The following is a 17,114-nucleotide window of genomic DNA, read 5'->3' as shown; positions in this document are numbered from 1 at the left end:
AACACTCATTGCCATTCAACTCACCATTTTGGGTATTTCTGACACCGTGCTAGAATAACCCATATTGCTTTCATGGCAGTATTGCCTGTCATTTTAATTCTCTGTCCCACTCCCACTTGGCTTCCTCCACTGGTCCAATGAAGCTCAACGTAAGCTCAAGGAACAGCACCTCATCTTTTGATTGGGCACTTTACAGCCTTCCGGACTCAACATTGAGTTCAGTAATTTCAGTTCATATCCACTGCAGGCATTTTTTCAGACAGCAGCTGTAGGTAATGTTTCTGCTATTACCATTTACACCTCCTCTAGACCCATCTTTTGTTTCTTTACTTGTCCCATTACCATCCCCTTTTGCGTTGCACCATCATGCTTGACATTTAAACACTCCTGCTTTTCTGCCCTCGCAGCGCGTTCTTATGCAGAGCTAGACAGGTAGCTAACAACTTGATATCTTCCCATAAAAATCACAAGGCTTGACTTTTCTTGTAAAGCTTTACTGAAAGATTCTTATTGTAAAACTGAAATACAACACAGAAATGGAAGCACACATTAGTATACAAGCGCATAACTGATATGCATACACAAATTTAGGTACGCCTGAGCAACACAGTACATTTGGCATGTAAATTACCAAACACGTAGAAACACAGCTTACTGTGAATATACATTTAGCAAACTGGAAAGCATTCTCTTTAAATTAGCCCTGTACATAGTGCATCAAAATACAGCTACTAGTTAACCAGCTAGACAGAGAGCGAGCACTTCACGGCTAGCTGTGTAAGTTTGCTTACAGAGAAAAGTTACAAACTAAACATTTTCTGCAACATACAGTGTACACTAATCATCTATAACATTCTCAAGTACTTACAGACAAATAATATCCAAGACTCAGGCGTGGGAACAATATAACTTCCCGAGCATGTGCCGCTGTAGGTCTGTAATATACAGTAGTTTACTTTACTGCACTTACTGTGCTTTACTGCACTTTACTGCACTTTTACTGCAGTTGCTAGGTACCAAATAGCCACTAGGTGGCGGCCCACAATGGGAATCGACCCAACTTACTCAAACCCCTGAATTAACTGGAAAACGAACATAAATTGCTACAGAGAGACAGCACACCTGCCTTCCACCCTATCACAGACCTTCCCTTTTGTTCTTTCCTCCCCTCCCCCCTTTTCCCTGCCTCTGTACTTCCTTAAAACCTGTTACATCTCTAACTTTTTCCAGTTCTGATGAAAAGTTATCGACGTGAAATGTTAACTCTGTTTCTCTCTCCACATATGCTGCCTGACCTGCTGAGTATTTCTAGCATCTTCTGTTTTTATTTCAAATTTCCAGCATCCGCAGTAGTTTGCTTTAGTACCTTACTTCTGATGTCCCTATGGCATTAGATTTACCTATCATTGAAGTTAATCAATCTGTTTTTAGTGATGGATGATTAGATGCATTTTCCACCATTCACTATATTACAATATTCCTCCATTCCTCCATTACAACAGTGACTACACTTCAAAAAGTACTTCATTGTCTGTAAAGCGCTTTGGGACGTCCGGTGGTCGTGAAAGGCGCTATGTAAATGCAAGTCTTTTTTCTAATTAAAACCGAAAGAGTAGGTATGAGGAAAAGTGGGACTACACATCCACTTTAAAAAAAACTAAAAATAGAAAATATAACCCGTTGTAGGCCTATCTTGGTGTGATCTGAATATTCAGTTCCTGAATGGAGACGGTTACAGATTCTAATTGTTTTTAATTCTTGTTTTGAATCCATATGATGAAACATATATATGTAATTGATGAGGGGAGATTTAATTTGATTTTTTCATGACACCAAACTTAGTTTCAAAGTATGGTATGATTTTATATTTTGTGTCAAAGGCCAACTAAGGGGACTGGATGATGCAGTGGAGACACAAGTCTGTCCCCTCTGGAACTTAGGTTTAAAATTCTGTCAGACTGATGGGATAAAAATCTCTGCTGGCTACAAGGCTCCGATGTGAAATGAGTTTGAGTTGTCTCAATGTGGTTTCTAGTGGATATGTACTTGTACTAGTAAAACTATCCCTAAGGTGACACTGAGTTGGCAATCACACAGAGAGGTCACAGGGTGATTGGTGTGAAGGAAATGGTAAACGTCACTCGGATGCTCCTCTTGAGGTTGGGCCTGAAGCACATTATTGAAAGAGTAGAGGACACTGCTGTTCATGACCTGGGAGTGCATGATACTGATACTGGGTGTGTTAGTTTTCACAGACTAACTTATTTCTCCTTGATGAGCACAGGATTTATATGTAAAAAAGTTACTTTTGGATTTTATATATTCACATATTTTTGTATCGTGTATTATGATTATAAAGGAGCCTGTGTTGAATGCAGAACTTGTATTTTTTTTCTGTTTAACCAAACTTTCCAAGACTAGTTTTTAAAAAAATGTTTGAAGAAGATTTGATTGAACAAAAAAAAGAAATTGTGATTCCAACACAAATAAAGTTCTCTGATACTTTCTGGATCATTCTTTAGCGAATGCAGTCAAATACTGTAATCACCATAAATAAGACTGAAACTGTAATTAATTACATGTTGGACACCGCACATTTCATAGGCATTATTTGCAGTATAATTCCACTTTTCCATTTATTCCAATTGGAAAAATAGTATAGTTAATTTCATGAAAGTGAAAGCAGGTATAATGCAAAGAGGTTTCATACTTTGAATTTCATCTCATTTAAGATTCTTCCAAGCTTGCCATCTGAATGCTAAATGCTTAGACCTACTGAAGCTTTTTTTTATGGTATTTGGGAGTAAAATATCAATCAAAAAAAGTAAAGTAACGTAAAAGGAGTCGATGTGGGATTATCGGGAGGGTAGAAGGGCTAGAGGACACTGGGTACGGTCAGGGGAAGGAGGTGGGGAGAGGCAGTTGATAATGAAGTTGGAATTTGCTTTGCCCTCCAGGCTGATTCTAAAGTAATAAGATGATTTGGCTGTACAAATGGAGAGGCAATATTTCTTCAAGTGGTCAAGCCAGATTTAGGAATTCAACATGTGCACTTTAGCCTGCAGTTTTCATATTTGAGACTGTGAAGGTGGGTGCTGTACCAGAGGAGTAGCAAGACTGGGGGAAGGATCTAATTGGAATGTGGAAGCAAAGAGCTGCTGCTGTCAGAGGCAAATTTGTCATGGCAGTTGGAGGGACAGAAGATATGTAGTTGAAAATTTGAGATGGCACGGGGGGTAGTTTTTCCAGGGAAGGGTTGGATGTGAATAGAAATGCATGGATAACGAGGGAAACAGAGAACTGGTTGGAAAGTGTCTTGTCAGTGATAGAGACCTTAGATGATGAGGCCTCGTGTACTGGCAGGGTTGATGGAATTGCTGTGGGTATGGGTGAGAGAGTTATTTCGAAGGGTGAGGGTTGATTACGGAAAGGAGAACGGAGAAGCTGGAGGAGAGGAGGCTTGAGGACTGTGTCTCAGGTGGGAGTTCATTTAAAGGGCAGAGGATGGAATGATGACGTGTTTTTAAGCCTTTAATGGGGCACTTTTACATTTTTTGGGGCTGTTTTCCTTGCTGCCAGTAAGGGTTTTGTAAGCCTTTGTGAGTGTTACCGTTCTTAATTATTTTGTTTTTGCCTAGTTTAACATAGTTTATGACTAAATCATTCTAAATCATCAAAGAAGTCAGAAATGGAAACATACAGGAAGAGAAAAAAAAAGACTTGCATTTATACAGCGCCTTTCACGACCACCGGTCGTCCCAAAGCACTTTACAGCCAATGAAGTACTTTTTGAAGTGTAGTCACTGTTGTAATGTAGGAAACACAGCAGCCAATTTGCGCACAGCAAGCTCCACAAAGAGCGACCTGACATTGGCCAGATAATCTGGGGTTTTCTTTAGTGTTTGACTAAGGGATAAATATTGGCCAGGACACCAGGGATAACTCCCCTGCTCTTCTTCGAAATAGCGCTATGGGATCTTTTACGTCGACCTGAGAGGGCAGACGGGGCCTCGGTTTAACGTCTCATCCAAAAGACGACACCTCCAACAATGCAGCACTCCCTCAGTACTGCACTGGAGTGTCGGCCTAGATTGTTGTGCTCAAGTATCTGGAGTGGGACCTGAACCCACAACCTTCTGACTCTGAGGCAAGGGTGCTACACAGGTCTAAAACAGTAGGGCCAGCTGATGTCTGATATTGCCATTAGATCATTAAGGCAAGTGAAAACAATAGTCTGGGTCCCAGCCTAATTTCCTCCAGTCCAGCCTTCCCAGGAACAACAGCAGATTTTGGGACCAGAGAAACCTATTCAGTTGTTTGAAAGCACGGTCAAGACTTAGAAGAAAACATCAGTAAAGTGATATCTACAAAAGAGTAGCAGTTGGGTCTCAGCATGATGATTTAAAACAATAGTAGAGCAGGAGAAATGCAAGTACAGGAACTTTGGTTTATCCGGAGGTTAACTGTCCGGAATGCTCGAACCACCGGCAAAATTCAGGAGTCGGTTCAGTAAGTTTTTTTTCTTTTCGTTGCTTTTTTTTCACTAGTCAGGCTCTGCAAGGTCTAGCTAAAGCCGTTGCTTAGCTACAGAGACGCTTGCAAGCTACGGCCGACTGTTTAGAAGCTGTTGCTAAGCAACAGGGTTTGTTGCTAGATACGGAGATAATGTTTTAACATTAGCGCTGGTTTGTCCGGCAGTTTTGATGGGACGGCAACAGCTCAGTCCCGTCGGTGCCGGATATCACAAAGTTTCCTGTAATATTTTTCATATAGTATGTTGCACAGACTAGAGGATGTATCTGAAGCCTCCATATAAGTAAGACAAAGAAGTAAGACTAGAGAACAGAAATGAAAAAGAGTGAAAGCAGATATTAGGAAGAACAACTTTTACTCAGAGTAAAATGATGGCAGAGCCCAGCACGTGAGTGCAAAAGACAAGGCTGAAACGTTCTGAACCATCTTCAGCCAGAAGTGCCAAGTGGATGATCCATCTCAGCCTCGTCCTGAGATCCCCACCATCACAGAAGGCAGTCTTCAGCTAATTTGATTCACTCCGTGATATCAAGAAACAGCTGAGCGTACTGGATACCGCAAAAGCTATGGGTCACGACTGCATCCCGGCTGTAGTGCTGAAGATTTGTGCTCTAGAACTAGCCGTGCCTCTAGCCAAGCTGTTCCAGTACAGCTACAACACTGGCATCTATCCGACAATGTGGAAAATTGCCCAGATATGTCTTGTCCAAATAAAGCAGGACAAATCCAATCCGGCCAATTACCGCCCCATCAGTCTACTCTCAATCATCAACAAAGTGATGGAAGGTGTCATCGACAGTGCTATCAAGCGGCGCTTACTCACCAATAACTGCTCATCGATGCTCAGTTTAGGTTCCGCCAGGACCACTTGGCCCTAGATCTCATTACAACCTTGGTCCAAACAAGGACAAAAGAGCTGATTAACAGAAGTGAGAGTGACTGCCCTTGACATCAAGTCAGCATTTGATCGAGTGGCATTAAGGAGCCCTAAAAAAGTAATCTTGAAGTCAATGGGTATCAGGGGGAAAACTCTCCACTGGCTAGAATCATACCTAGCACAAAGGAAGATGGTTGTGGTTGTTGGAGGCCAATCATCTCAGCCCTAGTACATCACTGCAGGAGTTCCTCAGGGCAGTGTCCAAGGCCCAACCATCTTCAGTTGCTTCATCAATGACCTTCCTTCCATCATAAGGTCAGAAGTGGGGATGTTCGCTTATGATTGCACAGTGTTCATTTCCATTCGCAACTCCTCAGATAATGATGCAGTCCATTATCGCATGCAGCAAGACCTGGACAACATTCAGGCTTGGGCTGATAAGTGACAAGTAACATTTGCGCCATACAAGTGCCAGGCAATGACCATCTCCAACAAGAGAGAGTCTAACCAGCCCCCCTTGTCATTGAATGGCATTAACATTGTTGAATCCCCACCATCAACATCCTGGGGGTCACCATTGACCAGAAACTTAAATGGACCAGCCACATAAATACTGTGACTACAAGGGCAGGTCAGAAGCTGTGTATTCTGCACCACTTGACTCCCCAAAGCCTTTCCGCCATCTACAAGGCACAACTCAGGAGTGTGATGGAATATTCTCCACTTGCCTGGATGAGTGCAGCTCCAACAACACTCAAGAAGCTCGACACCATCCAGGAGAAAGCAGCCCGCTTGATTGTCACCCCATCCACCACCTTAAACATTCACTCCCTCCACCACCGGTGCACTGTGTCTGCAGTGTGTACCATCTACAAGATGCGTTGCATCAACTTGCCAAGGCTTCTTCAACAGCAGCTCCCAAACCTGCAACCTCTACTACCGAGAAAGACATGGGCAGCAGGTGTGTGGGAACACCACCACCTCCACGTTCCCCTCCAAGTCACACACCATCCTGACTTGGAAATATATTGTTCTTTCATTGTCACTGGGTCAAAATCCTGGAACTCCCTACCTACCAGCACAGTGGGAGTACCTTCACCACAGGAACTGCAGTGGTTCAAGAAGGCAGCTCACCACCACCTCCTCAAGGCAATTAGGGATGGGCAATAAATGCTAGCCTTGGCAGCCACACCCACATCCCATGAATGAATAAAAAAAGGTATTTGGAATAGGCTGCCATATAGGGTAGTAGAGGAAAAACATTGGGGTTGTTCAAAATACAGTTTAATGCTGTGATGGGAGAATTACAGCGTTACTATAATTAAACTTCAGTTGGACAAATGGCCTTTTCTCATCCCTTTTCTTATATTCTTACATTTGTACATGTTGAGGACAATGTGGGAAGGAAGGGTGAGTTCCAATTTGCAGTGCATGATGGGAAATAAATTAGTGTCGAGAGACTTTCTAGTAGTCTCATTGCAGCCAGTTTCCTCACAAACTGGTCACAGACCATTTAAAACAAATAAAAAAATTTAAAAAGCCTAACATAAATTGGGTCAGACCACTTCGGGAAGTGCACAATGTGTTTATAATGTAATCTTTGGACCAGGTTGTGCCAGAAATGACAAACACTGTGGTTTGCAAAGGACACTATAAATGGAGCATAAGTTAATACTGTGCTGTAGACTTTGTTTTTACAGTTAGATATCATGCCAATTCAGCAAGTCATCTCATTCGTGCTATTCATTTCTGCCTGTGACCACAAACATGGTACCAAGATTACATAGAACATTTTGAATTCATGGTGTCCTTAAAATCAACTGGAAAACTGTACTCTGAGTTTTTATTTTTTGTGCAGATAACTGATACTCCTAAGAGTTCAACCTTTCCATCCTTGACAGACAAAAACAAATTTTAATAGAAATGTTTTCATCTTAAATATTTTTTTAAACTTTTTAAAATGAAAACTTAACACAAGTGTGTCTATAATGTTATGATAAAATGATACAAATGGCTGTCATTCTGATCTCTTGAAGTTTATTCTGGAAAATGTTCAGGGTTGAGCACATTTACTTAACTCTTGCACGTCTAGTAGCATTTCTACACAATGTCCAACAATAATAAAAGAATAAAATCCCTTGTGCTTTTTTTAGATTAAAGACAGGGTTGTATTCCATGCATTCAACTAGTAAAAATCAGTTAATTGGCACACACAGTTATAGGAATGTTCATATAGTGGGCATATTAAGTCTGCCACTGATTGCAATCCCTATATAGCCTAATGGAAAAAAATACGGCTTTGGTATTGAGCAGTTTAGTCCTTGGAATGCTAGTCATTGTGCATGATACTTAGCTAGTACTGCAACCAATTTATTATTGTATTAGTATTTGTGCAATATTATTGCTTTATGTATTTAAAAACAAAAGTGAATAACTGATCCTTGGGCACTTGCTGTGATAGGATTCGGCCCAGATAGTGCCTTTGGCTTAATAGGAAGAACTGATGCAAAGAAAAAAAATCAAGTGGCTTATTTTCCCATTTTCCTCCTTACTCTTCTCCGTAGCTAACAGTCCACATGACCATAAAGATGGCTATATCGTGATATTCCACATACAGAAACACCATGGCCAAATCACCCACCCAAGATACTCAGACTGGCAAAAGGTGGGCAGTGGTGTTCCATATGTCTCAGTGCTGGGACCACTGTGGTTCACCATTTACATAAATGATTTGGACTTGGGAATTGGAAGTACAATTTCAAAATTTGCAGAAGACTCCAAATTGGGGGGTGTAGTTAATACAGAGGAGGACTGCGACAAAATAAAGGAAGACATTAATAAACATGTAGAATGGGTGTGTAATTGGCAAATGAACTTCATTATGGATAAGTGTACGATAGTACATTTTGGTAGCAAGAATAAGGAGGCCTCATATTTCTTGGAAAATAAGTATCTAAATGGGGTAGAGGAGCAGAGGGATCTGGGCGTACAGATACACAAATTACTAAAAGTATGCAAGTTAATAAGGCCAAAAAAAGCAAACAAAGCACTGGGGTTCATTTCTAGAGGGATAGAATTGAAAAGCGGAGAAGTTATGTTAAACTTGTATAGAACCTTGGTTATACCACACTTGGAGTACTGTAAACAGTTCTGGTCTCCATATTGTAAAAAGGAAAAAAAATTACTAGAATAATATCTCAACTGAGAGGTTATACCCATCAGGAAAGATTGAACAGGCTGCTGGGGCTCTTTTCTCTAGAAAAGATGAAGTCTGAGGGGTGACCTTCTTTCACCCCTCTAAGATTATCAAAGGGTAGACGTAGAGAAGATGTGTCCACTTGCGGACGAGACCAGAACTAGGGGCCATAAATATAAGATAATTACTAATAAATCCAAGAGGGAATTCCGGAGAAACTTCTTTACCCAGAGAGTGATTAGAATGTGGAACTCGCTACCACAAGGAGTAGTTGAGGTGAATAGAATAGATGCAATTAAGGGGAAGCTAGATAAGCAATTAAGGGGAAGCTAGATAAGCAATTAAGGGGAAGCTAGATAAGCACATGAGGGAGAAAGGAATAGAAAGACATGTTGATGAGGTTCGATAAAGAAGGGTGGGAGGAAGCATAAACACTGGCATGGGCCTGTTGGGCTGAATGGCATGTTTCTGTGCTGTAAATACTGTAATACTATTTAACTATGGAAGAGAGGAAAATTAATTTAATGATAAATAAGCTGTCCACTTGAGGGCAGAGAATGTTTGCTCAGTGTAACTCCAGATGAGGATTCTGGCTTATCAAACATAAGAATTAGGAGCAGGAGTAGGCCATATGGCCTCTCGAGCCTGCTCCGCCATTCAATAAGATAATGGTTGATCTTCAACCTCAACTCCATTTTTCCAGCCGATCTCCATATCCCTTGATTCCCTTAGAGTCCAAAAATCTATCTATCTCAGCCGTGAATCTACTCAACGACTCAGCATCCACAGCCCTTTGGGGTAGAGAATTCCAAAGATTCACAACCCTCTGAGTGAAGAAATTGCTTCTCATCTCAGTCTTAAATGACCAACCCCTTATCCTGAGATGATGCCCCCTAGTTCTAGACTCTCCAGCCAGGGGAATCAGCCTCTCGGCATCTATCCTGTCAATCCCCCTCAGAATCTTATGTTTCAATGCGATCACCTCTCATTCTTCTAAACTCCGGTGAGTATAGGCCTAAGCTACTCAATTTCTCCTCAGAAGACAACCCCGTCATCCCAGGAATCAATCTAGTGAACCTTCGTTGCACCGCCTCTAAGGCAAGTATATCCTTCCTCAGATAAGAAGACCAAACTGTGCACGGTACTCCAGGTGTGGTCTCACCAAAGCCCTGTACAATTGTAGCAAGACTTCCTTACTATTGTACTCCAACCCCCTTCCAATAAATGCCATTTGCCTTCTTAATTGTTTGCTGTACCAGCATGCTAACTCTGTCTTTCCTGTACGAGGACACCTAAATCTCTCTGAACACCAACATTTAATAGTTTCTCACCATTTAAAAAATATTCTGTTTTTCCTATTCTTCCTCCCAAAGTGAATAACCTCACATTTCCCCACATTATACTCCATCTGCCACCTTTTTGCTCACTCACTGAAGTTGCCTATATCCCTTTTGCAGGCTCTTTGTGTCCTCCTCACAGCTTACTTTCCCATCTAGCTTTGTATTGTTAGCAAACTTGGATAAATTGCTTCAATTGGCAACTGAAGCAAATTAATGAAGCTGTCAACCAGATGCCTGCCTCTGTCAGTGATAGCACACCTGCCTATGTGAATAATACCAAGCACACTGCAATACTGTTGCAACAATCCAGTCGATGCTCTTGGCAGTGGGCTGCAATGAGTAGCCTAACAATTATTGTTCTGTAGCAATGCCTGGTTGTGAATTTCACATTCTCTTTTGACCTGTTTCATGGTGCACCCTTGGGGCAGGATTTTTATTGGGCCATGGAGGCGGGGATTGGAGGCGTGTGGGGGGTTAAAATCCCGAAATCGGGGGGCACGAACCCATCCGCCCCCAACCCGCCACCATGCCAGTTTCAAAGGAGGCAGGTACCCGCCCCGCACTGGGACCCGCCTCCTCGAGGCGGGAAGGGGATTCGTGCCAAATAACTACCAGTTAACAGGCAGTTTTTAGCCTAATCCCTATTTTTAATGTTGAAGTGTGGGATTCCCGACGGCTCCAAACCACACCAAGTTAGAGGAGGCGGACTGTCGGGATGAAGGGCTTGGAGGGGTCGAGCTGTCCGGTGTTCAGGTGAGTGATGGGTGCATGAGTGCAAAGGTAAGTGTGTTTGGTGTGTGTAAAGTGTTTAAAGAAGTTTTACATACCTTTACTTACCTTTACAGTCTTCCTTCCTTCAGGTCTCGGGAGTCCCTCATCTCTCGGGCACAGAAAGCAGAATGGCTGCGAGCTGTCAAAAATTGCAGCATTCAGCTTTCTGTTCCGGGGAGATCTCTAAATCATCCTGAGAGGAAGGAATTAACTTAGAATACAGATTGTCAGTGTTTGACAGCTTCAAACAGCTGTGAAACGCTGATATTTCATCTGTCAAAAGGTCTTGACAGATGAAATATCAATCTGTGACGTCACCTGTTGCCGGGTGGCCCCTAATTGGCCTGCTGAGCCCGCTGGGCAGGCTCAACAAGGTCAATCAAGTCAAAATCGCGTGGGTTGGCTAGAACTCGATGGAGGCGGGACTACAACCCCAAAAGTTGTAGTCCCGCCTCCTACCTGACTCCTCAATGAAAATCTAGCCCTTGATGTCTCAGCAAATTGATCCTGTGAGTAGCTGAGCATTATGGTCTAAGGAGACCAGCAAGAACTGAACAATAACATCGCCACCTTCATACACCAGGTCCTACCTGGTGTCGGTGCCAGCTGTCATACCAGCCAACTTGTCAGTGGTTGACCAAATCTGACATTTTACAGATGAGTACAGATGAATTTCCCAGACCTCTCGGCCGTCAAGACTATGCTTCTCCACTAGACTAGTGATCTAGTGACTAGTGGATCGCGAGTGGAGTTCGGGGCCAGGGATCGCGAGAATATCAGTGCTAATTTGATCCTGTGAGAGACAACATCATTCATGTCCGAGGCCGGGACCCAGGAACGAGGACGAGCCCAGCAACGAAGTCAAGGCCCAGGAGTGGACCAGCAGCGGGGTCGGGGCCCAGGGAAGGTGCGGCACGGGCCAACAGCGAGGTCGGGAGGACCACAATGCATCCTACGAAACCCAGGCAGAGAGGACCTGCGGGAAGGAGGGAGGAGGACAGTAGCATTATGTTTGTGTGTGTGTGTGCTAGGCCGTTGTAGCAGAGCCTGGTCTCCAATCATCTTGGATCCCCTTGCCATTGGACCAAGACCTTGCTCTGTCAAGCCCGTGTGGTAGCTGGTGTGCAACGGCCACCCCACGTTAAAACAATTCACGCACAGGCATCTTCCACCCTTTAAAATGAAGTTCGGGACCTGGAACGTTAGGACCCTCATGGACAACCCCAACAGATGGATATCTTCGCATCAGATATTTGAATGAGCAAGTTTGTTGGGGAAGGTTATGTTATTAATTTACCAGATGATCAGTGCACAATTCAGGACAGTAGCTTTTTTGGGACAGTTAGAGAGTGTTCCTATGAAGGAACTGTTGACTTCAGGCTATTCCAAAGTGCTTCACAGCCAGTGAAGTAATTTTGAAGTGCTGTCAATGTAGTCAAACGCGTCAGCCAATCTGTGCACAGCAAGGCCCAACAAAGTTTAAAGGGATAAATGCTGGCCTGTAGATGTGTAGAAGTTTCTGCTAGCTCTGATCATAGGAACTGTTGTAGTAAACTGCCATGTTCTCCTGCTACTTTGATGTCCCCAAGATGGTGTGAGGTTTTGACCCATACTGGACCATAAGATTGAATTTCTCCATTCTGAATTAAAAGCTCAAGATGTAAAATGCTATTATCAATAAAATTGTATTATTTTGAAAACCCAACATCCAATGACTCATCCCTTTACGGACATTCACATCCAAACTATTAGCTCACCAAACATTACTGGTGATGTTGCTGATCTGTTAAAGAAGGGCTTAACCTTCTTTTCATTCAGCACATTACTGTTTTTCCAAGCACTCTCGTGGTACTAATTATAGACTAGCATCATTTATGTAAGCTTTCCTGTCAATCCCAGTCAGAGGGCCACCTATGTTTAAAAATTGTATAATATCAAATTTTAACTTTTAGTTTGAGCAACTCATTAAAGTAACAAACCTCTTAAACATTACTGTATTTTAATTTTGAAGATATATGATTTTAAAATAAGATTATTTGAGTTAATTGATCGTCACCCTTCATAGCTAACTGCAAGACTGCCTAATTTTGCATATGGGTATATGGATCAGAGAGCTTATTAAATGGAGTAAGGTTTCTTGCGTTGAAGTGACCTTTCAACACATAATCATCATTTCTCCACAGTTAGCTCCTGATACAGAAATGTCAATATCAAGTTCAGTTGGGGAACCTTAATTTTGGAGACCGCATTACATGCGCCTTGCTCTGAATTTTAAAAATATTGAATTTCAATATGGGAATCTCATGTGAAGTACCATTTTCAAAATATTTCTGCAGACCAAATATAAGTATAGTTATACTCCTGTTCAGACATTCCAATCAGCAATTCAAGTACGAACGCTTAACACACCTACACTGTATCCCTATTTAAACAGCCATTAACCAATTTAAAACAAATAGGATAATACTTGTGTGAAAATTGCATGCACAGTAAAGGATCTCTACATGCCAATCAGAATTTCTACCATACCATTTATTTTTGTCCCAGAAATTGAATTTTTTGGAAATTTCGTGAATCATGACCTAGGTTTGCTGGGATTTTTGAAACTGCGTTTTGATAAAGTTTGACATCTCTTCTGCAAAAAGCCTTTCCTTGGTTCTGTTGTTGAATTTACTTATAGCACCCACAAATGGGATGAAAGTAGCTCAAATCTAGTCCAGAAGGATTGTTAGCAGTGGCTATAAGATCCTATTCAATATTTTGAAAACTTGCTACATTTGTCCTGTATTCGGATATTTCCCAGCACTCGGAGACACTCGATATCAGTATTTGACACGGGGGGGGGGGGGGGTGAGTATACATTTCCTAACGTACCGTTCACGTTCTTGTTCAAGGAGGTTGGTGAATTCATCACTCTTTTCCATGTAGTCCACATGCTTCGTTTTCTCATCCTCCAATTCATCTATTGTCTGTTTGTGAGATCTTTCTACCAGGAGAAGTTGCTCTAACATCCGTCTGTGAGTCTCTTTCTGTTTTTCAACTAATTTGTCAAGCTGCATATAGAGCAAAATTATGTTCTATTATGTACCTTTAAAAACTGGGAATTATTTGTTCGCAAACATAATTAGTGAAAAATAAATAATTACGGCCAAATTTTCCTTGCGGGTTCCACTGGAGTCCTGCCTTAACTCAGGTGTAACCCACCAGAAAATGGCAGGGACCCAGTTCCACTGGGTCGCCAATAATTCTGGCATTTCTTGGGTGGCTTTGCTTGGGGTGCCACTTACAAGACCAATAATGTCGGGGCAGAGACTCCCGCTTCCCGTTTCTCCAGCTTAGTCAAGACCCTGTGTAGGACTGGAGGCCAGCACACTGAGGTGGGAGCCCAGTGGAACCAGAGGATCTAGTCAATGGTCCTCTGAAGACTGGGACTACATAGAGGCTCAAATGAGCAATCAATAGACTCTTGGTAAAGGTGGACAGGTGCCAGATTTTCTGGCTACATGGGGCAAGTGGGAGCTCGAGATGCATCTTTAGTGGTGTGGGTGCCGATTGTCCCCATGGAGATTGTGCTCTTCTACTGACTCACTCAGGGTCAGAGCTGAGGAGCATCAGTGAGTGTGATCTCAGTGTAACTGCTGGGATCACAGCCCATGGATTTTTGGAGGCTATATTTTTAAACATTACAAGAAATTTATTGCAGCGGAGAAGGGATTTTTGCTGAGCTGTAATTCCTTCTAGATAGATGAACACTCCAATTCCAAAGCCTTTGACTGCCTACTCATTATTTGTCATTGCATTCTATGGCAGGTTTAGGAATTCATTTTGCAACCTGCCTCAGAAACCGCTAAAGCTTTTGGAGATTTGAATTCCCATCTGCCATGAGGAGATTTAAAAAATATATAGATACGATTCAGTTATTTCAAAAGTAGTATTAAGGCTATTTATATTCAGATTTATTTTCGAATGCAAGTTAGTTGCTTTTTAAAAATTTATCTGTTGTTTAAAATAAATAAATTCCCTAATCGTAAATGGGGATTTAAACCCAGATGGCCTCAATATCATTTGTAAAGAGAATCAACCCGTAGTCCTGGAACAATGGGATAGGTGAAGAAAATAACTGACCCCAAGCAGCCAGGTGATTCCAAGATGAAGTACTTGTGTCTGCTGAGAAAGGACTCTGCCACAACAGAGTTTTTCTTCTCGCTTCGATAAACTTCAGTGATTGGATTTAAAAATTATGGGGTTGGCCTAGGGAGGAGCAAATCAGCCAAGCTTTGTGCTCCTGATTGTTATACAATGACCTTTGCTAGAAATTGTACATGTTTGTCACATGACCCTTTGGTCAAATAGCCCACAGTAATTGCTTCGGCTCCTGCATGAGGAATAACCGCTTGGGTGAGAGACCAAAGAGCTGCCAGCATCCATTAAAACTGTGGTCTTTAAGAAAAGAAGGAAGAAAATTGTAAACAAACGCATGAACAGGTTGTGCACTAATAAGAGAAGCAGTCTGAGTATTTCTAATGACCAGTCATTATAATGGAAAGCTGAGGAATATCTCCTAACCTTAATGCAGACCGAATTTCTTTTTGATGTCCCATTTTAAAACCCAATTTTTAATTGATTTTTATTTACATCTCAAATTAACTGGAAGGTTCCCTTGAAAATAGGTGTGTCTGTGATATCTGGGCGCTCAGTGTTGGAATCTGTTACAGTCTGGCCCAAAAAGGACCAGCTGTTCTTAGAATCATTTATCTTGACTTAATCAAATACCCTCGATGTTTCCCAGAACCTCAACTATTTACAATCTATATTAATGACTTGGATGAAGGGACTGAGTGTAATGTAGCCAAATTTGCTGATGAAACAAAGATAGGTGGGAAAGCAAGTTGTGTGGAGGACACAAAGAATCTCCAAAGAGATATAGATAGGCTAAGTGAGTGGGCGAAAATCTGGCAGATGGAGTTTAATGTGGGAAAAAAATGCAAGCTTATCCACTTTGGTAGGAAAAATAAAAAAGCAAATTATTTAAATGTGGAGAGATTACAAAATGCTGAGGTACAGAGGGATCTGGGGGTCCTTGGACATGAATCACAAAAAGTTAGCATGCAGGTACAGCAAGTAATTATGAAGGCAAATGGAGTGTTGGCCTTTATTGCAAAGGGAATGGAGTATAAATGTAGGGTAGTCCTGTTACAACTATACAGGGCATTGGTGAGACCACACCTGGAGTACTGCATACAGTTTTGATCTCCTTGTTTAAGGAAGGATATACTTGCATTGGAGGCAGTTCAGAGAAGGTTCACGAGGTTGATTCCGGAGATGAAGTGATTATCTTATGAAGAAAGGTTGAGCAGGTTGGGCCTATACTCATTGGAGTTTAGAAGAATGAGAGGTGATCTTATTGACAGGGTAAATGCAGAGAGGATGTTTCCCCTCGTGGGGGAATCTAGAACTAGGGGGCATAATTTCAGAATAAGGGGGCACCCTTTTAAATCGGAAACGAGGAGAAATTTCTTCTCTGAGGGTCGTGAATCTTTGGAATTCTCTTCCCCAGAGAGCTGTGGAGGCTGGGTCATTGAATATATTTAAGGTGGAGAGAGACAGAACTTTGAACAATAAGGGAGTCGAGGGTTATGGGGAGCGAGCAGGGAAGTGGAGTTAAGGCCAAGATCAGATCAGCCATGATCTTATTGAATGGCTTGAGGGGCCAAATGACCTACTCCTGCTCCTACGTCTTAAGTTGTTATGTTCATAAGTTATTAATAACAACATACTAACATAACAATAAAAGGAGGATCTTTAGCTGAATCAGTAAGCCTGAGAAGCCCAGCACAATGTAATGTTCCTAAATAGAAATCTGTCTTTGAAGCTAGTGCAGAATATAATGAAATATATACAGTACTTTAAACTCTACTTTTGCTGTTGGTTTTGCAGCTATCTTTAAAAAAATCATAATAGAAATGTAATCGAGTCAAATATTAGAATAGGTACTTAAACTTCTAATCTCATGAGCAAGGATCAAATTGAAAGACCTCTTTTTCAAAGCTCCTATTCCAAAATTTTATACCTTCTTAGATCTAGAAAAGGTTATTTATTATACAAAATATATATTGTACAAATTAGGAATGATTCATGCCCACATTGAAGTAGGCTGTAGCAAAACATGGTATGCATGCCTATTTGGGACATGAATCTTCCAGCTTCTAGACGTTTTAGAAACTGTGCAGTGTATTTTTCTTGTAGAGACATACCACATTATTGCACTACACTTTATGCTTGTTCTTGTGACAACTATACGATCCATAATAGGAAAAGAAACACTGGCAATATAGAGGGCCATAGTGGGTATTGGAAAAAAAAACTAATTTTCTCTCCAGTGATGTCATTCGCTACC

The 17,114-nt window shown here is 41.7% G+C and overlaps 2 protein-coding genes across 13 annotated transcripts in view; one reads left to right on the top strand and one right to left on the bottom strand.

Moving 5' to 3' along the window:
- Window positions 1–17,114, top strand: part of cmss1 (cms1 ribosomal small subunit homolog) — a 394,620-nt gene that overhangs the window by 196,385 nt on the left and 181,121 nt on the right. The gene's annotated exons all lie outside the window — the stretch shown is intronic.
- The window catches only part of filip1l (filamin A interacting protein 1-like), a 279,316-nt gene that overhangs the window by 128,024 nt on the left and 134,178 nt on the right, over window positions 1–17,114 (bottom strand). Inside the window, exon 4 of one of the 2 annotated variants that reach the window (XM_086006991.1) lies at window positions 13,592–13,770. The exons of the other annotated variant lie outside the window; for it this stretch is intronic. Within the exon in view, the coding sequence (XP_085863117.1) occupies window positions 13,592–13,770 (179 nt within the window). The remainder of the gene's footprint in view (window positions 1–13,591; window positions 13,771–17,114) is intronic. 2 annotated transcript variants of the gene reach the window in all.

The sequence above is a fragment of the Somniosus microcephalus genome, chromosome 14, assembly GCF_052327205.1.
Source record: "Somniosus microcephalus isolate GS21.2 chromosome 14, FLI_Smic_1.0, whole genome shotgun sequence".
Taxonomy (NCBI): Eukaryota; Metazoa; Chordata; class Chondrichthyes; order Squaliformes; family Somniosidae; genus Somniosus; species Somniosus microcephalus.
Note: the sequence above shows the minus strand (reverse complement) of the source record. Positions and strands in the feature narration are given on the sequence as shown.